Source organism: Mustelus asterias, chromosome 6 (assembly GCF_964213995.1).
Source record: "Mustelus asterias chromosome 6, sMusAst1.hap1.1, whole genome shotgun sequence".
Classification (NCBI taxonomy): domain Eukaryota; kingdom Metazoa; phylum Chordata; class Chondrichthyes; order Carcharhiniformes; family Triakidae; genus Mustelus; species Mustelus asterias.
Window position 1 is genome coordinate 51,984,648 of NC_135806.1, and position 25,122 is coordinate 52,009,769.

Below are 25,122 nucleotides of genomic sequence, written 5' to 3' on the forward strand. Positions count from 1 at the left end.
CCAGTCCAAACTAAAAAGATTTAGCCACTTTCCCTAGCCAGTGATTTAACCCTCCAAACATTTGTCAATAAAACAGTGACCGCCTCTGCTACTTTCCACTTCTCCAATCTTAGAACCCCCCCCCCCCCACCCAAAGAACCAAATCCTTTACTCCTTCAACCCCATTCCCACTTCATTGTCAGGTGTAAAGTTTTCCTTCACATTTCTCAAATCTCAATCCTCACTATCTCCTTAATGTCGAACATTTCAGATAAGCAGCCCAAGATCAAGTGACTAATTTTTCCAGTGACTGGGGCATTCTGTATTAAACAAGGCATAATAATGCACACTTTGACCCAAATGCATCAATTTGCCTTTTAATTGCTGAATAAATGCAATCTGATCTTGGGGAAAGGAATGGGCTGCAAACTCTTACCATTTTTACAGTTAGCTTCATCACTTCCATCATTGCAGTCTTTGTATCCATTACATTTCAAACTCTCACGGACACAGGAACCATCGCCACATCTGAACTGATCTGGCCGACAAGTGTGAGGAGCTAAAAAAAAAAACGACAGTTCAATTTGTAATTTAAATTCTAAAAAAATTAAGAGCTTTAGTCTAGTATCAGCAAGAATAATGTTAAATTGAGCCTTAATGCTTGGAAACCAGTTTACTTTTCATTGCTAGAGCTTCCTCTACTAAAAACCCCATATCAGCGATAGCTAAAGTAACAGTAGGTGTGAGAAAAAGGAATTTTACTCACGACAATTTATTTCATCACTTCCATCCTTGCAATCACGATCACCATCACAGTACCATTGGCGGTGGATGCATTCACCTGAATGACACAGAATCTCATTGACAGAACAGGTTGCAAGAGGCGCAGGAGTACGTCCACATTGTTTGGCAGTTTCGTCAGACTTATCTGTACAGTCAATATTGTTGTCACACGCCCAGCTTGAAGGGATACATTCTAAACTACTACTGCACTGAAATTCGTGTAAACCACAGATAGATTGAGTGCATCTGTTTTCATCACTTCCATCACCACAATCATCTTCACCATTACAAACAAAGGACCTGGAAATGCATCTGCCACTGGAGCAAGTAAATTCTAGCACGCCGCAAGTAAGGGTGCCTGAAGACAAAAGTAAAGTTATTTCAGTAAGGCTCAAGACATTCTTGGATATGTAATAAAAAACTGTTATATGCAAAGGCCAGGAAACATCTAACAAGAAAGTGCTCTCCCTGATGCTGTCTAACAAGTTTCAGCACAAGAATTTGCTTTTGTCCAAACAGCTTCATCAAATCTCATTATCCTTCAATATTGTCACACTATGCATGCAAATAAGATTTCAGCACAAAAATGCAAAAGTTAATTCAAAAGGAAACCCTTGACATTTCATGTGATCTCATGAATGAATCCCAAGGATTAAGATAGTAAATAGATGGTTTGAAATTGGAGTGAGGCCGAGGGGCCAGTTGGGGGAGTGAAGTACAGAATGCATTACAGAAGCCGGTCATGGTTACAAGAATTCCATTCTGCCCCTCAAAGGCCAAACACTGGATTTTGTTTGTAGTTCATAATACTTGATGTACAGTGTGTACCACTGATGGCCCTGCTTTTCACAAAAAACCTTCAGGCACCGAGTTTTAGCACCCAATTACATAGGAAATGGAGACAAATACACAAAATAGCCAATTGCAACTAATGGTTGTGGTTAACAACTGAACAGATAATTAACTTACCACAGTTCTCCTCATCGTGACCATTAGCACAGTCCTTTGCTCCATCGCATTTCCAGGATATAGGAATACATGCAAGAGATTCAGGCCCACAACTGAATTCAGAAGTACCACAGGCTATTGTGTCTGAAAGGGAGAAGGTTTAGTTAGATATCAAAATCTAAAGTTATTGCTCGTGGGAAAAAAAAGGCTACTGGATGAAATGCTGAGGTTCATGTCCAAAAAATGTTTGGGTTGAAGTCAAGCTTTTTGCATTTGAACAAATCCATGCCAAAGGACCAACTATAAAAGTTTTGCTGTTCAAAACTGAGGGGTCCTTAGATGCAATCCAAGCATAAAAGATTGCAAGTAATGGAAATTTACTCTGAACTGTAGTTCTATGGCTAGGTGTACCTGTGCTGCACTTTTGTCCATGCTCCAGTTTCATTCCATATGGGCACACGCAAGTGTACTTGGGGGAGGTGGTGTCTTTTTGAGGAGCAGGGAGACACATGTATTCACAGCTTCCACTCCCACTGCACCAGTTCTTGCCTGCAAGAAATTCCCAATGTCATTACCTGAAGTATTCTGGATATCGAAAGTATAATCCCAAATTTACATGTCTTACACAGCTACTTTTTACTTGCACCTCAAATGCAGAATTAGATTTACAATTTGATCAATTCTTCACTTAAAAACTGCTAGATGCCAACATGGACTGTTTATAAATGCCAAATTGGAGAAATTTGGTAGTGTTATTGTTGATATAGTATTGCGTTGCCAATCCAATTGAGGGCATTGCAAAACTGGTAACCTGATGGCAGTGTCACATTTGATTATTCCAAATACCCTTTGCCCACATTTTAGACAAAAGAAATGTTAAGATTTCAGCTAACAGAACACAAGAGGTTTTAAAATGGTAACCAAATTCTGCACAAAGCCCAAAAATTGTGGGAAATTGCTACAGGAGGAGCAGTTAGTATTTTTGGAATCTACAGCTAGATTAGGGTTTTATAGTTAGATTGATCAAGATTCATTAGAGCAGGTTGAGAGCCAGTTAGAAAGTGTGTTAAGTGCAGAAAGTCTGCCATTGAGGCAAATGTAGTAATTTGCACAAGGAATAGCCAAAATTAGATTGGAAAATAGCTGAGAATTACCAGGCAACTGAATTAGCTCATGGTAAATCAAGAGATCCCGTGCGTCCTGGAGATTAGAAACAAGTGCCTCTAGATCTGCTCCGGTGAACTTATTGGCTCCATAGATTGCTTCTGTTTCTTCATCGGTCCAGAAAACACGATCCTGGAAGATATTTTGATTCCTTATTGCAAGATAGCACAGCTACAATATTCTTATCTACATGACCATTGCCAAGTGGAGAATTGCTTGGAAGAGCAATTGAACCAAAGTTTGTCAGTACAGAATAAACAGGATCAATCACATTAAAATGGAAATAGAGAACTAATATTTTCTGCTTACTTTAAAGTGGCAGGAGGTCCCAGGCAAGTGGCATGGAGACATGTGCACAAAATACTTAAAGCAAAGTCATTTTAACCAAATTCACTAGTGTCCTGACCCAAGGTTTCTTGTCACAGATATGGCTGTTGTCACATTGCTGTCTTATTTGCTCTGCACAAATTAGCTACTGTTTGTTACATTAAAATGGCATAGAGATGTCCAGTGGTTGAAGGCAAAATCATGGGAGATTTTGATTTGTACATGGATTGAAAGTAGTCAGATGGGCAAAGGTAACCCAGTTAGAACAGCATGCTCTGATGCCAACTAGAAAGTTATACAGGACCTAGTATTGTGCAACAAGAGAATAACGACCAGCAATCAATAATTTACATTCAATGCAAGGGAAAGAGTGGGTCCAAGACCAAGTGAAATACAGGGAAAGAGGGCATAGCTATTTAAAGTGAACAGGCAAATTGGGTTAATAGACAAGTCAATACAGATGTAGTGGCAAACAGGGATATTTCAGAAAATAGAATAGATATTCCATCAAGGTGAAGACTGGCCATCCACATTATCCAAAACAAAATGACAGAACAAAAAGATTAAAGGAAAGTGAATGTTAGTCCTACAAGAGTAGAGAATTTAATGCAAAACAAGGAGATGGCAGGTGAATCTAAAAGACATTTTGCATCAGTTTTCTCTGTAGAGGATAAAAATATCCAGAGGCCCAAACATTCTAGACCATTGCTACAGAACAAACATGCCTACTGCTTTATTGCCCACAAATCCAACCACAAGGTTGTGCCACTACTCCCAGCTTACAAGCAAAAACTGAAATGGGAGAATCTGATATAGTGCAATGCTTGTCAGAGGAATTGGATGATCTTAAGGGATTGCTTCAAGTCAGAGAACTGGTCAATATTTAAGAACTTGGTGACCAACCTGAATGAGTATATTACTACAGTAACCACAAAACTACAAAGGGTTGTGAACAAAGTCCAGTTCATCTTGCAAGCCAGCCTCCCATCCATTGACTGTAGACTTCCTGCTGCCTTGGAAAAGCAGCCAGCATCTGCTAGTACCCCACACAGCCTCTGACTCAGCTTCTTCCCTGCTACTTTGTATTAAGTTGATCCTTCTCCACACCCTAGTTATGACTAACACTCTGCATCCGTTTTCTTCACAAAACATGCTTTGTTTGTATAGCACCCAAGAAACAATACTTTTCACTATACACTAATGTGACAATAATTAAAAATCAAATCAAGCAACATCCCAGAAATAGCTGCAAGTCAGAAAATGAAGGGGGAGGGAGGTACAATCACAAGTGGAATAGAGCAATACAAATTCCCAGGTCCTGATGGACACCCTAGTGGCTAGAAAAAGAGTTGGAAATGCTAGTTTTAATTTTCCAAAATTCCTTAAATTCAGGAAAGGTTCATTAGATTGGAAACCCAACTCCTTTATTTAAAAAAATGGAAACAAAGCAAGAAACTACAAATAGCTTAACATCTGTCACAGGGACAAATGTTAGAAACAGGTAAATCAGGCAGAACGGAGAAAAATCATGCAAAAACAACATGCTGTGGTGAAGAGATGGTTGCTAAATTTGTTGACAATACAAAAAAGGTAGAAAGTTGCAAAGATGAGGCTATAAAGCAATAGATGGGTGAAGCAAGAGGGCAAAGATCTGGCAAATGAGGTATAATGCAGGGAATTGCAAAACTGTCCAATGTCAGAAACAAAAATAGTCTGAGATGCAGAGGGATTGTGTGCACTAATGCAGGAACAAGTAATGAGCAAAGCTGATAGTACTCCTGATGGGGTCTCTATGTCACCTTTAAAAGGATGCAACTACATTGGAAGTAGTTCACATAAGGTCTGAAGTGAGGATTGTTGTACAAGGAAAGATCAGACAAGGCTAGGCTTGTATTCATTGGAGTTGGGGAGCAAGGTGGTGACTTGATTAAAACAAGATCCAGAGGAGTCCGAGCAGGGTGCATATGGATAAGATGTTTCTTGTAGGAGTTTAGCAAGGACATTTAGAGAACACTGCATACAAGTGCCAAATTCTTATTGGGGAGTGGAAAAAAGGAGAAAGCAGATTTTAAGGACCTCCCCCACCCACTGAAAACTACTACATTTGCATGCATAACATAGGTAACAGTAATGCCGCCTTACCTCAAATACTGCAATTCCATTAGGGCGAGACAGGAAATCCAGTGACCTTAGTACTATTCTTTGATCCTGCCCATTCAGATTTATACAGGACAGTGTATGCAATTTCGAGTCAACCCAGTAGAGGCTGTGTTTCACAAGGTCTATGGAGAAATTTGAAGTATGGTATAATTGAAGTTTAGTCATCCAAGAGATGTTTGTAAGCAAAATATAGTGCAGTTGACTTACCAAGTGCAATGCCATTTGGCCACTGAATTGCTCTATTAACCAGGATTTGGCGATCAACACCATTCATTCCTGCTTTTTCTATCTTTGCAGGCTCACCCCAGTCTGACCAGTAAACAAACCTAAAAAAGGTTAGAAATCAGTTCAGCATCATCTGAAGATCCAATTAAATTTAACATCTGAATAGCCACAAATCTGATGCAAGTTGGAGTCTTCAACAGAACCATTACTGAACTCAAATCAAATGATCCATGCAGTTTAAAAACCCTCCCCTCATACTGAAGTTATACACCTGATTTCAATTCATGTACACCAAGCCAGATGGTGGCTTATTCAAGTTCTAATTTAAACGCCTGGGAGTGATGACAAAAGCTATTTTGCCTGCATGGGGGGGGGGGCAATTTGACAAGGTATAATATTCATGGATTTTCCTCCCCATCCTCTCATAGGGAGGGCTATTACAACTGAATTAGACGATAGGACTTAGCTTGCCAAGCTTTAATTAAAATGCCATCTGGTGAAGACAATTTACAGAAATTCAATTTTGGGCTAGATTTGAATTGCATGGTACTGAAAACAATTTTTAAAAACTTTGGTACCCAGATAGTGGATCAACTGCTACAGAAGCTGGTTCTGTTAGGTTGGTGTCAAAAAGAATGGTTCTTCTCGATCCATCCAACGAAGCCACAGATATAGTTTTGGAGCCCCGATCAGTCCAGTAGATATGCTTGTAAATCCAATCCACAGCAATTCCCACAGGAATGCCCAAATCCTCAGCAAGGACTGATGGACCAACAGTGCCTTTATACCGATTCACAGATGTACTTCAAGGGGGAACAAAAAGTTGATTAATTGGTATCTTCTGCATTCAATTGCCACAATGCCATTACAAATGAACTACTGTTTTTGGATCAATGACCATGATTGCCCCATACCTTGGATGCTGAATATTTAGAAATTGCAATTTGTTCTCTAGATTATGAAGGCATGCTTTCAAAATAGTGAAATATTTCTATGTCACTTCATAAATATTTGAACTGTACTAAGCTAGACGATTGGTCAAAATGATAAGTTAGAGCATCTATTTGTATAAAGATAAACTAATCTTCCAGGACCATACAAATTTCATTTCGCCATTAAAATGTTCATTATGGAGGACAATTGAATAGTCAAATATCAATTTCTAAAATGTTAATGGCATCTTATGAATCATTGGCAGACATAAACATAGCTGCATGAAAGTCTATTCTGACATTTGAGTGCCATGTTCAATACTATACAATACCTGAAAATTGCCTGCTGGCCCATGTCAGCCCAGAAGATTTTTTGTTCTGCAATGTCAGCATCCAGTGCTACAGCATTTCTCAGCTGCACAACGACTTGGGTATACTCCTGGTGATGTAGTCCTAGCTTCCGGATATCATGCCGATTTGTGAAGATCAAATAAGGCTCTTTGCCTTAAAAAAAAATCCAATCAAGAATCCTGAACATGCACTTCCACAGTAAACAGGAAATTTGGCATTTGAATTAGATCAATAGACTAGCCTATATATCATGGGTTGATAGTCCTGGTAAAAATCAAATTACAGTGCAGAGGTTGGCCAGATACTTGATACCTGTGCTGGCTCTAGCATTACTATTTACTCTTTTCCAAGAGAGCAAAACTCTAGAATTACTCCATGGTAGTAAAAAGACATTGCTGGTAGAAATTTTACAACATGGTGTTAAAGTGTACTTGCCTATAGCTTTGCAAGCTTTAGTAGCAGGATCCATGTGATATCCTTCATAGCATTCACATTTGTAACTTCCTTTCAAATTGATACAAATTTGGCTACAGATTCCAGGACTTTGACATTCATCAATATCTGCAAAAAATATTTTTCATACATGAACAAATTGCAATAAATTCTCAAGCAGCAAATGGGACAGAAACTTACCATCACAAGTTATTCCATCAATTAGCTCAAAACCAGCAGGACAATCACATTCATAGTCAAGAAGAAGGTCCCTGCAGATGTGAGAGCAACCTCCATTGTTCACCAAACATTCATTTAATCCTGTTGAGGAGAAAAATATGCCTTCAAATATTTTCACCCAACAGCATCTGCTATGTGAAATTTGAACAGACCCAGTTATATAAATGTACATTTATGGAACACTGCAATAAGTTTGCTCCTACATGCTAGGTCACAAGCAGTTAGAATATGCTTAATCACCAAGTTTAAAAAGCCAATGAGTCATTTTGGATGCAAATCCAACTTGTTCCTTTGGATTACTAGACAGGGCAAGCACAAATGTTTTGATGCAACTCAGTACTACAAGTGTATGTGGACCCTAGAGCCAGAAGTGGGAAATGATTGTTAGAATGCAAAGAAAGGAAATGTTAAAGTTCTGACCCCAAGTTGGAATACTTAAAACCTCATGGGGGTTTCATTGCAATACTGGAAAGGCATGTGCATTGATAGTTCCCTCAGTCAGATGATAAGCCTTGCCAGGATTAACTGCCATAAATTCAGAAATGTGGCAATGAGGGTGAGAAATCATTTATATAATTTGGAGTTGGTAATTTTCCTGACTGGATTGGCAAGGTGATTAAGTGGGAAATCAGTGATATGAATGTTTCTTGAAAAGGAGCAGAATAGCTCCAGGAGGAAATTGAAGTTCATTGAAACATGCAGTGCAGCAAAGATTACCAAATTAGGATTTAGTCAGGGGCACCCTGGTGCCTGTCCATTTGTGTTATGGAGGAGTGGGGCAGTGAGTGGACTAGACAGATGCCACCTATCCCATTGTGCCCTGCAAGAAACATCGATCAAGCCCAGTGTTTCAGGTTGTTTGTTACTCCTTTCCCATGTAAAAAGATTGGTTAGCAATAGTGTTCTATTGTCAATTGATGTCTAGTTTGACTAATTACTCAATCTCAAATTGGTTAAATCACTGGCTGCAGTTTTGACTGTCTAACTAGGATGAGTCAGAGAGTGTGGATCTCCATGCAGAAAAGTCAACATCTAGTCGAGTCAACCAGGAAGCAAGCTTTGAACAGAGAAAATGTCATGAAATCCACAAGTACTCAAGAATAAAAAAGTGTAATTACAGCATGACAGAAATTTGGAAATCACAAGACCATGGAGACAGACTCAAGTGCAATAAAAAAACTACTAACCACATCGGAAGGGTTCATCACTCCGATCTCTACAGTCCCATTTGTGGTTACACACTTGAGTTATAGCTATGCATTCTCCACTTTGGCATTTGAAGTCATTTGGACTTGTGCATTCTAAAATACAAAAACAGTTTAAAACATGCAACTTTTAAAAAGTTCTCAAATTCAATTGCACTATGGAAATTATGCACTCACCTTTCTTGCAGTTGGTTTCGTCAGTAGCATCAGAGCAGTCTGCAAATGCATCACATATCTTGCTTCTAGGGATGCAGTTACCATCACCACATTGGAAGTGATCTGGTCTACATGTTCGAGGAGCTAAAGTCAAGTTTTAAATCCATTAGAAATAGCACAAAGAACATACAATCCAAGTGTAGTATGTGCAGAGAACCCAATTAAAATGCAATTCCATCATTGTATACCTTTGGTCACTGACAATGACCCATATTTTAAATTGCATATGCTTGGCATGAAACTTCCCCCTCCCAAGTAGATATATTTTAGTGTCCACACTAAGCAAGTCACAATTTGGATTGCTTGCACTAAATGACAAGGTCAAGTTTACCGTTTCATGTTCTACATGCAAGTTGATGAGAAATAATGCAATTCTCTCATTGTTCAATAATGTAAACCCTTCTTTTGCAACCTCATTGGATGGAAGATAACTTTTAGCCTGTTTGTTCAGGAAAGGGTGAAAAGGTTTTCCTATACTCGCCATTAGTGCAAAGCATCTGCAATTTGGCTCACTGATACCAAGTCATTTATTCCAGAGGTGGACTAGAGTAGACAGACTTGGAGGGATATCTATTTTGGATATTCAATGGTTTCAAGAGACCTCACTGCATTGTTTAAAGGCCAGGACAAGGCAACACAATTGTGCAACTTCAATGACTGGCTAACCCAATGGTTATGAGGCAAAGAACTTTGATCCAGGAAAAGATGCATGCACTGGGTCAGAAAGCTAGATGGGTAATTTAAGCAATTCATATACCTCAACTAGGAAGCTATTCCACTTTGCAAGTTTGAATTTTAGTTCAGTACCCAATTAAGAAAATAGACTTACGGCAATTAATTTCATCACTCCCATCTTTGCAATCACCATCTCCATCACAGTACCAGCGTTGATTGATGCATTCACCAGAATTACACAAGAATTCACTAGGAGAGCAGGTCACAGGAGGAAGAGTATGTCCACAATGTTCTGGAGCTTCATCAGACTGGTCAGCACAGTCAGCATTGTTGTCACACACCCAATTCAAGGGGATACATTCAGAACTATTGCATTGAAACTCATGCAAGTGACAAGTAGATGGAGCACAACCTTTTTCATCACTTCCATCACCACAGTCATCTTCACCATTGCAGATAAATGTTTTAGTAATACATCTACCATTGGAGCAAGTAAACTCGAGTATATTGCAAACAAAAGTGCCTGAAAGAAAAGATGCCAATTTTAGAACAAGTGGGATTATTGATTAGAACTCAATGCAGAAACCAAGTACTGAGTGTTGCTCAATATGTATCCACCTGTATGGCAGTGTATGCCAATAGATTGCAGGGAGCACTGTGTGCAGAAGTTCTTTACTGCTAGGTGGACCTAGTGTAGAGAATTAGAGGTTGAATAGCTTCCCATTATCAGAAACCAGGGCTGGGATTCTCCAAAAATTCTAAGTCTCTAATTTGTAGAAAAATGAGTGTAAACCCTGCTTTTTTCAAAAACAGGATTTCTAGAATGATCTGACACTGCCATCATAGAATGCCCCAGCAGAATTCACTGAAAGATCCAGGGTGGGGCCTATTCCCACAAGAGGCTGGCAGCATAGTGCCGAGCAGACTAATTGCCACACTGAGATCAGCATATGCAGTGACCCTGCATTGTTGGCCTTCCAGACCCCCTCCCCAGATTGCTGGCCTCCTTGGGCAAGCCCAACACCACCCCTGCTCCTCATGGCCCTTTGACACTGCCTGGTGGGGGCACCCCTGACCTCCTTGGAGAGAGGGGGGCCTCAATGGCCCCTGTTCATTAGTGGATAGCAGTCATATATGCTGCTGGACAGTACCAGTGCTGGCAGGGGAAGGGTGCTAGAGGGCTGGGAAAATTGCTGCACTGCCCCTCCCCCAAAAAATGTTTAAAACTTATTTGATTTGCATCATCTTCCAACTACTTTAATCCAAACCATGAATATCCAAGGCTGTCAAATAAGTCAAAAACACCATTGGTACATTGCAATTAAACAAGGGAATACCTGGAATTGTATTAAGCAAGGAAGTTATTCATAGTGGAGCAAATTATGCTCGAGTAATTTAAGCAAAAATCATTGATCAAAGTGACCCCCAGTGAGAATACACTAAAATATTTGCATATTCTGGTTCATGGCAATTTAGATTAAATTTTTTGCTTTGTTTAATACACCTGAAAGTATTGCCATGAGGCAAATCCACTCTTACTGAAAATAGAATGATTTTTAGTAATCATTAAATCAAATATGAGTCGAGAAAAAATCCTTACCCAAAAGAAATCAACTTAATTTTAAGAATCTCCATAAAAAGGACTGCAAATAGGGAACTACAACTGGTAATTAATGCAAAGGACATGACTTGGCAATATTTAGCCTCCAGCACTTTGTCCCTCAAGAGGGCAAGTTTTTGGTTGTGCTAATTGCATCAAAAATAATTACAGCAATGCAACAGAGTTGAAACTTTCAGATCATGACCCCATCCCAGGGTACTCTGGTGGCTCAGGAGAGGATGACAAAAACATGCAGAGCAGCTCTGGAAGCACAACCCCTCTGCTAACTGTGCTAGTGGAAGCTGATGATCTTAGAATTTTTTTGGTCACCATTCCAAAATCACAGCCTAGTTTTCTGGGATTATGGAATAGAATCCACAGTGCAGAAGGTCATTTGGCCCATCTAGTTTGCACCAACCACAATCCCACCTAGGCCCCATTCCTGTAACCCCTCCATTTATGCTGCTAATCCCCCGGCACTAGGGTCAATTTAGCATGGCCAATGCACCTAGCCCACACATCTTTGGACTGTGGGAGGAAACCAGAGCAGCTGGAGTAAACCCATGCAGACATGGGGAGAATGTGCAAACTCCACAGTCACCTGAGGCTGGAACTGAACCCATGTCCCTACTGCTGAGGCAACAGTGCTAACCAGGGTCTATGAATATCTAGGAATATGGGTCTAGGACAGTCAACTTTTATTGTCACTGCCTACACATTGTAGGACACCAAGGGGTAATTCAGCATGGCCAATCCACCTAATGCACATCTCTGGACAGTGGGAAGAAACTAGAGTACCTGGCAGAAACCCACAGACATGGAGAATGTGAACTCAAGTCACCCAAAGCCAGAATTGAACCCAGGTTGCTGGAGCCTGACCCATGATTTTCCTTCAAGATAAACATACCTCCACCACATGGAGATGAGTTGACATGTCAGTACCATCAAAAAAGGCGAATTGCAATAAGTGCTGGCTTGGCCAGTGACATCCACATTAAGATTAGAGTCCAAAGTAAAATTATATGAACACTGCATAAAGTGAGTTATAGGTTTTCAATTGAGGCAACATTTGGTGGTATAGTGGTATTGCTGCTAGGTTAGTAATCAAGGCACCCAGCCACTGCTCATAGGTTCAAATTTCACTATGGCAGCTGGTGAAATTTGAATTCTGTTAATACATTTGCAAGATAAAGCTAGTCTCAGTAACAGGGACCATTTAATCATTTTTTTTTCATAAAACCCACTCTGGCTCGTGCAAAATACTGCAGCTGCTGGAAATCAAATAAAAACACAAGCAGATCTTGCAACATCTGTTGAGAGAAAGTCATGGCTGAAGTTGCCACAGGAATTGGAGCTGGAGAGAGGTGAAGCATGGGAAGGTCTGTTGACCTCAGGCAAGATTTCACAGTTTCAGGATGAGCAATGCTGCAAAATCCCACCCTATGGATCCAAATGCTCCTTCTGTTTCAGATCCAAATGAGGAGGATCATTTACTGTTCTGGATCAAGATTATTCAGATCTAAAAAACATCAACTGTTTCTCTCCACAGATGCTGTGACCTGCTGAGTTTATTCATTGTTTTTTTTATTTCTGGTTCATTAATATTCTTTAAGGAAATAGGCCATCATTAACCTGTTTTGACCTACATTTGACTCCAGGCAACTGCTCAAATGGCCTGGCAAAAGCCCTTAATTCAAGGGGATGGGCAACAAATGCTGGCCTTGCCAGTAATGCCCACACCCCAGGAAGGAAAATCTAGATAGGATTGTGGAGGATGGAGAAAAAAAAGTTTGGTGACAAATGATAATGGCACTAGCAGAAATAAAAAACACTTGAGCACTTAAACCTGTGGGAATCCTGCAAGCTTTGATATCATTTGCTTGTAGCATGGGAAAGGAATCCTGAGCAATTAACCTAATGATATTCATAAAAATTCAGCCATTAGCAAATCGAAGTTGAAAAAAGTGTCATGAAAATATCTAATGCTAGATCCAAAATGTTCTTTAGACTCAAGGTGGAGTACAAGTTTAAATTGCTTAATTCATGCCATGTAGTTAAAGTTTTTGTTCCTCCATCTGGTCTTTGGACATTATCTAGAATCCACTCATGGCTAAACTTAGAATTAACCTACCACAGTTCTCTTCATCACTACCATTGTCACAGTCCTTTCCTCCATCACATTTCCAGGAAGCAGGAATACACTGAAGAGACCCAGGACCACAGCTTATTTCACCTAAATGACACATTCTTGCATCTGTAAGAGACATTAACGCAAGTTTAGGGAAAGTTTGCATGCATAAAGCTCACCAGGAAGGATAATTAAGTGTTCATGAATAATGTGGATTCCAGCACAGCTTAAAACATTGTCAAGTAAACTGAAATCACTTATTACAGCCTCAGACAAATTTATACAAAACGCCATTGTAATGGTAGCACCAATATGGTTTAAAAAGTAAATGTCCTGAATTTTCCACTGTACAAGTATCCAAAATTTAATGCATTTGGTCATATTAGCTCACTGAGCAAAACCTATTGCTGCACATATTTTTAAAAAACTACCAGATGTTTACCACAAAGGAAACACCATACAATGCTAAAATACAAGCAAATGCAACAAAGGGTCAAAAATACATGCAGTTGTCCTGCTACGTTATGGCAAAGCAAGAAATTAGAAAATGCAGAGGGACAGAATGATTAAGGGAACTACAGGATCAAAATTTCACTCCTTCCTAATGCAAGGGACTGAGAAAAATGGGGATTTGTGGGGAAGACATTTACAAGTGTTCTTTGTCCCTTGTAGGTTTCAGTGTCCTGTTTGCTGAACAGGATGCTGCATGTTGAGTGATGTGGGCTGGGCCAATCGGATTGCTCTGGGGGCAAGAAACAAAGGTGCCAGGAAGTGAAGCGGGGGGGGGGGGGGGGGGGGGGAGTTTGGCGAGGGAGATAGCCCCGTTTTGAAGAGGAGCTTTTCCCAGGCAGTGAGAATTCGGTTTGGAGTGAGGCAGCCAGGCGTTCCCCTGCCTGTTCTTTTCATTACTGCCGAGGAGGACAGTCTTCAACGCACTGGACCTACGTTGCTGCACGGATAGCTCGCGGCACCTCTGCCTCCTGCGGCATCATCTTCCACACGTGTCTCTCTTCTGGACTGTGTGTCATGAGTAATTGGTGGGGACTATACAATCCAACTGGAACAGTATTTACAGGTGTTACTGAGGACGAGGTTCCCCATGTGTGCACCAACAGATGGGCCCCCAACGGTTATAGATCAGAGCTCTTGATGTTTTGAACATTTTTTTTGGGTTGAAACTGTTTGGTGGGAAGATCTTTGGTTTGGGATTCTTTACGTGTTGTTAATTTAAATTTATTTTTGTTATTCTGATTACAGTACTGACATTTATGGGTAAACAGGAATTAGCCAAATCAACATCAACCGCTAGGAATTCAGGACCCTGTTGACTGAATATTTAACTAGTAGCCCCATATAGTGGTTATCAGGGGGTTACACTAATACTTACGACATATATCTGGACTTTCATCTGATCCATCCTCACAGTCAGATGTTCCATCACACTGCCATTTACTTGGCACACAATGTCCACTGTGGCATACAAAGTCTGAAGTTCCACAGGTGATTTTACCTTGGAAGAATGAGATATTATTATATGTGTTCCTGGTCTACCATTTAAAGCAATTACTACAAACACCTAACTATATATGCTCATGGGACAGAGTTATTAGCTGATGTTATTCATAAGGTATACAGAATACTACAGGGCATTCTCCTTTCACTTAGCTCATTGGCAAGATTGCCACAGTTCAAATTTATATTGCCCAGTTTCATTATGCCAAGGTTTCAGAATTTGAAGAGTCATTTTATTAATTTCATCTGCAGACTGACTGAAGGTATTCATCTCCAGTATCACAATAGTTCAGCCATTTGTATCCATGCAGTTATTTGCAAGAGCAAGTAGTCCTACTCTTCCATAGCTCTGCAAATCTGATAATGATCCAATTTGAGAAAGCCAAAATCAAACCAGTCTCCCCCAGACTCAGGCAGTGATCCTAACCATCCACTGCAAGGAGCTTGCCTCATGTTCATTTCACCTCACCACAAAGTCAATGCCCCTGGTTTTTGACCATGTTATCAACAGAAACAGTTTCTCCCCATCTTCTGTCCAGAATCTTGTATCAAGTCTCGTCAAGAGCACCAGCTTCTCCAATAAAGTCCGATTACCCACAAGTCACCTTGCACCAATATCTCCACATCCTTCTGACCCTTGGATACTGCTGAAGATTTACGTTGAAGTTTACCATAACCTTACTTTTGTACTCTTAGATGCTTCAGTTAAAGCCTAGCACATGGTGTAGCTTCTCAATGCACCCCTCACCTTAAGCAGATTAAAGTCCATTGTGCCTACACCTGCTTAAGAATCAGCAGTGTGCCTCAGGGATCAGTGCTGGGTCCACTATTATTTGTCATTTATATTAGTGATTTGGATGAGAATATAGGAGGCATGGTTAGTAAATTTGCAGATGACACCAAGATTGGTGGCATAATGGCCAGAGAAGGAGGTTCTCTCAAATTCCAACAGAATCTTGATTAACTGGGCCAGTGGGCTGACAAACAGCAGATGGAGTTTAATTTAGATAAATGTAAGGTGATGCATTTTGGTAGATTGAACCAGGGCAGGACTTGCTCAGTTAATGGTAGGGCATTGGGGAGAGTTACAGAACAAAGATCTTGGAGTACAGCTTCATAACTCATTGAAAATGGAGTCACAGGTGAACAGAGTGGCAAAGGCAGCATTCAGCATGCTTGGTTTCATCAGTCAGAACATTGAATACAGGAGTTGGGAAGTCTTGTTGAAGTTGTACAAGACATTGGCAAGGCCACACTTGGAATACTGTGTATAGTTCTGGTCACCATATTATAGAAAAGATATCAAACTAGAAAGAGTGCAGAAAAGATTTACTAGGATGTTACCAGGACATGGTTTGAGTTACAAGGAGAGGCTGGAACCTTTTTTCTCTCTGGAGTGTAGAAGGCCGAGGGGTGATCTTAGAGAGAGGCCTATAAAATAATGAGGGGCACAGATCAGCTAGATAGTCAATGTCTTTTCCCAAAGGTAGTGGAGTCTAAAACTAGAGGGCATAGGTTGAAGGTGAGGGGAGAGATACAAAAAGGCCCAGAGGGGGCAACATTTTCCAGAGGATGGGGAGTGTCTGGAACAAGCTGCTAGAGGTAGGTACAATTTTGTCTTTTAAAAAGCATTTAGACAGTTACATGGGCAAGATGGGTGTAGAGGGATATGGGCATGGGACTAGCTTAGGGGTTTAAAAAAGAGGCAGCATGGATAAGTGAGCCGAAGGGCCTGTTTCCATACTGTAAACCTCTGACTCTATGTTGCCCCTCACCTTTATACCAGAGGTATTTTTCCATTGTCCCTGCAAGGTTGGGAAATTTGAGGCTTTTGTTCAACAAACCCCCAGAGTGTTAGAGAAGGTTCTGGAACAACGCAATGGAGTCTACAAGTACATGGCTCAATATCTCCAGCTGAAGATAGTCATCGAGTGGTTACAGGAGTCAGGGAGCAAAGAGCTGAAGACAGGTTGATCTGGGCTGTAATTTCTATGTTTCGAATTATTTCACCCATTCTGTCAGCTTAGCGTACTCCAGAGATTGTGCTTGCAAACCCAAGTCTAGGTTAGGATGAGTGGTGATCCAGTACACACCTCAAGGGAAGCCCCATTATGTAACCTTGATACCAGTCTGAAAAACCACCATTCAATACCATCTAGCTTCTGTCCCTTTTCATCCATGGGCTTGGATGTTGTTGACAACACTGGCACCCTATCAAACAACTTTCCCTTTATGCCCAACCTTTGCAAGTCCCTATATACAACCTCATTGCCCTCAACTCATGATCAAGTTAAACAATTTTAATACATACATGTTGGCTGCCTATAGTGTACATTTAAATTGACTCATCCGTAGTTATGAGTTATCCTTGTCATTTTGAATCCAGGCACATCATTTGCAATTCTCTAGTCTTCTGGTGTAACCCCTGCACTCAAAGGGTTGAAAGACTTGGCCATGTCGGACTTCTTGATCAGATGCATCCCATGCAGTTCTGGTACAACAAGCCTAATACCCCTCAATAATTACCACATCTAGGTCTCTCAACTACTCATTTCCATTTGGAGCATATTTTTCCGTAGCAAAGACCATTAAGTGATCCTTTTCCACAGCCAACTTAAATCTTCAATATGACCTGTCTTGGTCAAAATCCCTCCCCAACAGCAGTGGGTGTACATACACCAAACTGTAGCAGCGCAACACCACCTTTGCAAGAGCAATGAATGCTGGTCTTGTGTCACTCGAGGGATTAAAAAAGCTCCAAGAGACCTCTTCCTGGGATTGTATAATTTATAATCAATTATAGATTTCTGCAGAGCCGGATAGCAACTGATCAGTGGTAACTTGGCAAACAGTGTCAGATTAATTTTTATGCAATAATTTACCTACATTGCACTACATGCAAATGTCAGACTTCCCACTTTACTGTCTCCATCATGCATACAATGGTCAGCACCAAGGGGCTGCTAGTATTAAAATGGTACATTACTTTTGTGATACCACTATCTTCTAATCTGGCTTTAATACAAAATGCACGCGTGCTACAGACCAATCATGCTGCATATGTAAACTGGTCAGGAATAAACTATAGTGTCCCATCTTTAGACAGGCATTGCGCTGCATCACATTTCTGCAGGCAAGTAGACAACTGATATGGATCTCACCCAGGTCTGCTGATAATTGCGGAGATGCATCATAAATATTAAACACATTTTCTCTTACTCAGGTTGAACAAAGCTGCAAAAGTCCTACAGGTGCTGAGGTGGAGCAAATTTTATTGGCCAGTTGGCCCTCTTCTCCCACTTGCACAGGTCTCAAGTGTGCTGATCCAAAGTGCTATCTAGCACACAAGCCAGCTACTTACCACAGTTATCCTCATCACTGCCATCAGTACAGTCATCATCCCCATCACATCTCCACAGTTGTGGGACACAGCGTCCATTTCGGCACTGAAACCACGATGCATCACAGGAAGCTTTTGCGCCTTCAAAAGAAACAAAGATGTTGAACTATAAAGCAAAAAAATTAGTCAGGAACTAAAATCAGATATTTCTTTTTCATGGTGGTAAATGAATGTTAAAAGGTTACACACTTGTTAACGCCATACAAAAGATGATTTCACAGGAATTGAATGTAGGGGAGGCAACTGACTGACACCAAACAGCCTCAGTGAAAATACTGGAAGTTATGGGAGATCAGGGCTGGAAGATGGCATGGTTATTGGAGGTCAGCCATCTCAGCCCCAGGACAATGCTGCTGGAGGTAATATGGAATGTCCTCAGCCCAACCAATTTCAGCAATCTTCCCTCTCGGGAGAGATGTTCACTGACAATTACAAAAGTGCTGTTCCATTTGGAATTCTTCAGACACTGAAGTAATCTGTACTTGCATGCAGCAAGATCTGGATAACATCTAGGTTTGGGCTGATCATGGCATAAAGTGCCAGGCAACGATCTCTAGTACGAGAATATAACCACCTCCCCTTGACTTTCAGAAAAACATTACAATTGTTAAATACCCCAAACACCAGAAATAAGTGGAGCAGCCGTGTAAATACTACCCAACGAGGATGGATAGTCTTCGAGTAATCCAAAGTGCTTACATCCACACAAGCCAAAACAATCTACTGGATTGCAATAATTTTATTTAATTTTACCAGTTGGGTTGGAACTACTCCCAAGGTAGAAAATAGATACCCATTAGGCCAGAGATGAGCAATCCATAACATGACCAGAAATTGCATTTAGTGTCTTTCCAACTAGAAGATAGTCAGAAAGCATTTTATGCACAAAATATAGCAGCCATATTATAGAAAATGCAGCTTCCAATTTGCACACAGAGCAAAGTCTCACAGTAATAGGATAATGATCACAACCTGCTTAAAGTGATGTTCGCTCAGAGGCGAGTGTCGATTAGCACAATGGGAAATCAGGATCACACATTGGTGGCAGTTCTGTGGTACCAACTGAAATTGTCTAATCATTGGAGGGGGGAACAGGAATCCCCAATTTTGCCTCATCAGCATCACCAAGCCAAGGTTGATTTGTTTCAGAAACAAGACCAACTCCAGCCTTGTTCCCTGTAACTTTACAGTTTAGTATTAGACCAACAAATGGCAAGTACCATTTCATTCTTCATAGTTTGGCTAAATAATCTCAGACCATTGAGCATGACTCCTAGTGAAATTACAAATGGGTACTTACTATTACTCCAGCCTGGTAAATATTAAAATTAAATTTACAATTAAAATCTTATACCACTATTAGAGTGCTCAGGCCATCGCCATTTCTGAAACCCACACATGTAATCTACACTTTGGCAACTATATACAAAACTGGAAGTTGGCTAAACACAATCTGATCAAAAATAAATGTAGAATGCATAACTAAAAATTACTCAGCTGTAATAAGTGTTGGTTACCACCAGCTTTTGGCTGAATAGGTGGTGAGGGTGAACTGAAAAAGCACATTCTAAACAAGGATTAGTATTCACTGTGAAAAGCCACGACTCGTTTTGTTCTGTGGACGGGCGATTAAATTGCAAAGCTTTTAAGGCAGGAATTCTTACAGTTGTTAATGTGAATATAAAAGAGATGCTTCAGTACTTGTATTAGTTTTACAGAAGGAAAAGTAATTAATCTTTATAGATATCGCCTTTTCAATTCAGTGTTTTAGGACATAACATGATGCTTATAAATTACGCCCACCCTATTTCCATAGATTAAATTCCACAGCTGGGAAACAATTGCTACTCACCATACGCGAATCTGTTCGGATTTAAACATACTACTAACTGTAGCAACAAGGCTACGCGAAAAGGAATCATATCACTCGTTAAAGCAAAAACGCTAGTAATAGCGTAATCCCTTTATCCGCTAACCTAACTATACTAAGATGGACAAAAACATATAGTGAGCCACCGCAGCGACTTGTTTTTATAACCACATTGCCTCTATAGTCCGAAATAACGGACTGCACAATGAGTGCCCCCGAATCAAATTACCCTATTAACTCATTATAGGTTAAATCTGGATCTGTCGCTGATTGGAGTAGGACTAACAGTGATCAGCTGAATAGAGTTAACCGATCTCACCAATTATTGCATATGAAAGGTTCATTAAATGCAGTCCCCCTTTTTTTTTGAATGTACTCGGACTGATAGAGAACGCTACTGTCACTTGAGTGAATATCACATGTATCCCAGTTGCACGTCTTTTTGACGTTTGTACTGAAGTACCTCGGAGTGCAACTTTTTCCATGTCGTCAACATTTAAAATAACTTTGTAACATTTGTAAGACCATTGTAAAATATCTGTAATGTTTCTTTGACTGTATTGAAGCAGCTCAGAGTGTTACTTGATGTATGTAAAGGGGCGGCAGGGTAGCACAGTGGTTAGCACTGCTGCTTCACAGCTCCAGGGACCTGGGTTCGATTCCCGGCTTGGGTCACTGTCTGTGTGGAGTTTGCACATTCTCTTCGTGTCTGCGTGGGTTTCCTCCGGGTGATCTGGTCAAAGATGTGCGGGTTAGGTTGATTGGCCATGCTAAAATTGCCCTTAGTGTCCTGGGATGCGTAGGTTAGAGGGATTAGTGGGTAAATATGTAGGGATATGGGGGTAGGGTCTGGGTGGGATTGTGGTCGGTGCAGACTCGATGGGCCGAATGGCCTTTCTCTGTGCTGTAGGGTTTCTAAGATTCTAAGAACCTGAATATTGGGATCATCACCGGGATCCTCGTGCCCCACAAGGCTGTGTTCTCAGCCCCCTACTATACTCCTTATACACCTATGACTGTGTGGCCAAATTCCCCTCCAATTCGATTTTCAAGTTTGCTGACGACACCACCATAGTGGGTCGGATCTCAAACAATGACGAGACAGAGTACAGGAATGAGATAGAGAATCTGGTGAACTGGTGCGATGACAATAATCTCTCCCTCAATGTCAACAAAATGAAGGAGATTGTCATCGACCTCAGGCAGTGTAAAGGAGAACATGCCCCTGTCTACATCAACAGGGACAAAGTAGAAAGGGTCGAGAGCTTCAAGTTTTTAGGTGTCCAGATCACCAACAACCTGTCCTGGTCCCCCCATGCCAACACTATAGTTAAGAAAGCCCACCAACGCCTCTGCTTTCTCAGAAAACTAAGGAAATTTGGCATGTCAGCTAAGACTCTCACCAACCTATACAGCTGCATCATAGAAAGCATTCTTCCTAGTTGTATCACAGCTTGGTATGGCTCCTGCTTTTCCCAAGACCGCAAGGAACTACAAAGGGTCATGAATGAAGACCAGTCCATCACGCAAACCAGCCTCCCATCCATTGACTCTGTCTACACTTCCCGCTGCCTTGGAAAAACAGCTAGCATAATTAAGGACGCCATGCACCCGGACATACTCTTTTCCACCTTCTTCCGTCGGGAACAAGTCGGGAAAAGGATACAAAAATCTGAGGTCAGGTACCAACTGACTCAAGAACATCTTCTTCCCTGTTGCCATCAGACTTTTGAATGGACCTACCTCGCACTAAGTTGATCTTTCTCTATACCCTAGCTATGACTGTAACATTACATTCTGCACTGTCTCATTTCCTTCTCTATGAATGGTATGCTTTGTCTATATAGCGTGCAAGAAACAATACTTTTCACTGTATACTAATACATGAGACAATAATAAATCAAATTGCATTGACTTTGTCCCAGATTTTAACCATTCTCTTACCTTCACCTCTATTTCATGCACATCTGCTCACTCCTTCCCCTCCCTCCTAGAATCATGATGGGGTTCCCCTTGTACTCACCTTGCACCCCACCAACCTCCGCATTCAACAGATGATTCCCTGCCATTTAAAGTTTATTTATTCGTGTCACAAGTAGGCTTACATTAACATTGCAATGTGCTTACTGTGAAAATCCCCTAGTCGCCGCACTCCGGGGCCTGTTTGAGTATACTGAGGAAGAATTTAGCATGTCTTTCGGACTGTGGAAGGAAATCAGAGCACCTGGAGGAAAGCCATGCTGACCACTACCTCCAGTGTGATGCCACTAAACACATCTTTCCCACCCTTTGCTTTCAGTATTCTGAGAGGACCATTCTCTCCACAACACCCTGGTTCAATACTCAGTCACTCCCAACATCTCCCCCCTTTCCAATGACACCTTTCCATGCAAGCACATGAGATGCAACACCTATGCTTTTACCTCCTCTCTCTTCACCATCCAGACACCACACACTTGATTCACTTGTACTTCTTCCAATTTAGTCTACTGTATTTGCTGCTCATAATGTGGTCTCCTCTACACTGGAGAGACCAAATGTAAACTGGGTGACTGCTTTGCTCAGTTTGCAAATGTGACCCCAAGCTTTGTTGCTTTTCATTTTAATTTTCCACCTTGTTCACTCTGTGACCTTCCTGTCCATGGCCTGTCACAGTATTCCAATGAAGCTCAATGTAAGCTTAAGGAACAATATCTCATTGTGGGGCAGCACAGTGGCACAGTGGTTAGCACTGCTGCCTCTCAGCACCAAAGACCCAGGTTCAATTCCAGCCTTGGGTGACTGTGTGGAGTTTGCATGTTCCCCCGACGTCTGCGTGGGTTTCCTCTGGGTGCACCAATTTCCTCCCGTAGTCCAAAGATGTGCAAGGTAGATGGATTGGCCATGCTAAATTGCCCCTTAGTGTTCCAAGATGTGTAAGTTAGGGGGATTAGTGGTGTAAATACATGGGGTTATAGGTATAGGGCTTGGGTAGAATGCTCTGTTGGAGAGTCGGTGTAGACTCGATGGGCCGAATGGTCTCTTTCTTCAATGTAGGAGTTCTATGAAATGGCTATTCATACCTCATCTCGACACATCAGCCGGAACGCTGCCACCTCGCCCGCCACGGAATCGGGGCGCGGGTGAAATCCAACAAGGGAAATCTCTGTGGACCTCAGGTAGGAATTTCTGGTCTCGCCTGAGCGAGGCCATAAAATCCTGCCCATCATTTCTTCATTTACTATATCGGTTACCATTCTATTTAGCCTTAGTAACATGAAACATTTTGTCATTTAATCTCTGCCCTACATCCTATTACAGATATATCCATTTGTTTTTCCTGCCCTTCCCCGCTTTCACTGATCCATCTTGGCTCTCTGGGACTTTGTTCATGTTCTATTATAAAATTAGATATCGGGTCCTATTTTACCATTTTGATTCTAAGTGCCAGGTGGACTTGAAACTGGGGAGTGTTTTAGATCCGACTTTTAGACCCGTTTTCAGACACCCCCATACACACTCTACCTGCAAAAATATCAGCGAGTCTGAATCGCACTGCACAAGCCTGTGGGCGGGGCTTAATGCACTCAAAATCCTGCAGCTTCGATCGGCGTCTCCAACTGCGCATGTGCAGAAAAAAAATGATCGAACGCTGCTCCCCTGCCAGATCCCTCCTGGGCTGGATAATGCCTTCCTCTGGCCCCCACAGACATTGCCCCACCCCCACAACATTACTAACCCCCTTATTCTCCCACCCCCCCGGCACCCAAACTGATCATGGGCCCCTCCCCATTCTTCCCCCCCACCGATCTCAAGCAGAGAGCTATCAGATCCAGTTCCCCCACACCGATCTCAAGCAGAGAGCCATTGGACCCACCTTCGCCCCCCCCCCCACCGATCTCAAGCAGAGAGGCATCGGACGCTGGGCACTTACCTCCTCACTAACCCTCACTGACGGAGTGTCTGAATTCACTCTGATTCTGGATGGGCGAATGTGGTGGTAAAAGGGGAATTTCCGGTAAACTTGGGTGTGCAGCCCATCAAGTCAATTTAAATGCATGCGAATGCATTTAAATGGCTGTCGTACCCATTTTGGGCGCAGTCTCGATCGCGGCCATTTTCGGGACTTGGTAAAGGGGAAACCGGCACGGAGGTGGACGTGGATCACGCTACTCATCTCACGCCCGACTTTACCAAGTTTTCACACCTGAAAATGGGCGCAGCGCGATGGTAAAATTAGGCCCATGGTCTTCAACACCCCATCCACACCCTTTGACTCTTGTACCCTCCTTGCCAGCTCATGACCCCAAATCAACCACCATGGACCTTTATATCCCAATGTTAACTCATGCCCACACCCCCTTCCCCCCACCTCCACCAACTCTTCATGGCCCATTGTACTCCCTTAAGTCATGCAAACGCACCCAGTATTTTCCCTGGGCAGACCTCAGGACACATGTGGAGATTAAATAAAATAAAGCTCTAAAAATATAATAGAGCTCTCACTATATAGACTTGAGTATCAAAAAACTCCTTTCATAAAAGCCTATTCAAAGATTATTTTTTAAAAATCTCAAGTGCTAATCTCTTGTAAATACAAACGAACTTCTATGTATATCTTACATCAAGAACAGCTATCATTTAATCATCTCTTTAACCTGGCAATCAAACTGTGAACTCAGAACCACCCTCTGCTGAGATATTTGTCGTCTTGGGAAATCAGCTGAGCACTCATAAAGGGCCCTATTTTACCATTTTGATTCTAAGTGCTGGATGGACTTGAAACTGGGAGTATTTCAGATCCGACTTTTAGACCCATTCTCAGGTGCCCCCATTCGCACTCTGTCTGAAAAAATATTAGCAATTCTGAATCGCGCAGCAGAAGCCTCTGGGTGGGGCTTAACGTGCTCCGATTGGCGCCTCCAACTGCGCATGCGCAGAAAAAAAATGATAGAATGCTGCTACCCTGTCACAACGCTCGCGGGCCAGATAATGC

At 41.6% G+C, this 25,122-nt stretch overlaps 1 protein-coding gene across 1 annotated transcript in view; it reads right to left on the reverse strand.

Annotated features, from left to right (window-relative positions):
- Positions 1-20,632, reverse strand: part of LOC144494656 (uncharacterized) — a 46,918-nt gene extending 26,286 nt beyond the window's left edge. The window contains exons 1-18 of the mRNA XM_078213860.1: positions 20,603-20,632; positions 18,239-18,383; positions 14,753-14,875; positions 13,369-13,491; positions 9,792-10,160; positions 8,924-9,046; positions 8,729-8,842; positions 7,503-7,622; positions 7,305-7,430; positions 6,851-7,022; positions 6,165-6,389; positions 5,569-5,687; positions 5,344-5,483; positions 2,865-3,006; positions 2,092-2,259; positions 1,732-1,854; positions 746-1,120; positions 416-538 (exon numbers count right to left, since the gene is read on the reverse strand). Of these exons, the coding sequence (XP_078069986.1) occupies positions 416-538; positions 746-1,120; positions 1,732-1,854; positions 2,092-2,259; positions 2,865-3,006; positions 5,344-5,483; positions 5,569-5,687; positions 6,165-6,389; positions 6,851-7,022; positions 7,305-7,430; positions 7,503-7,622; positions 8,729-8,842; positions 8,924-9,046; positions 9,792-10,160; positions 13,369-13,491; positions 14,753-14,875; positions 18,239-18,383; positions 20,603-20,632 (2,860 nt within the window). The remainder of the gene's footprint in view (positions 1-415; positions 539-745; positions 1,121-1,731; positions 1,855-2,091; positions 2,260-2,864; positions 3,007-5,343; positions 5,484-5,568; positions 5,688-6,164; positions 6,390-6,850; positions 7,023-7,304; positions 7,431-7,502; positions 7,623-8,728; positions 8,843-8,923; positions 9,047-9,791; positions 10,161-13,368; positions 13,492-14,752; positions 14,876-18,238; positions 18,384-20,602) is intronic.
- Between the last annotated feature and the right edge of the window lie 4,490 nt (positions 20,633-25,122).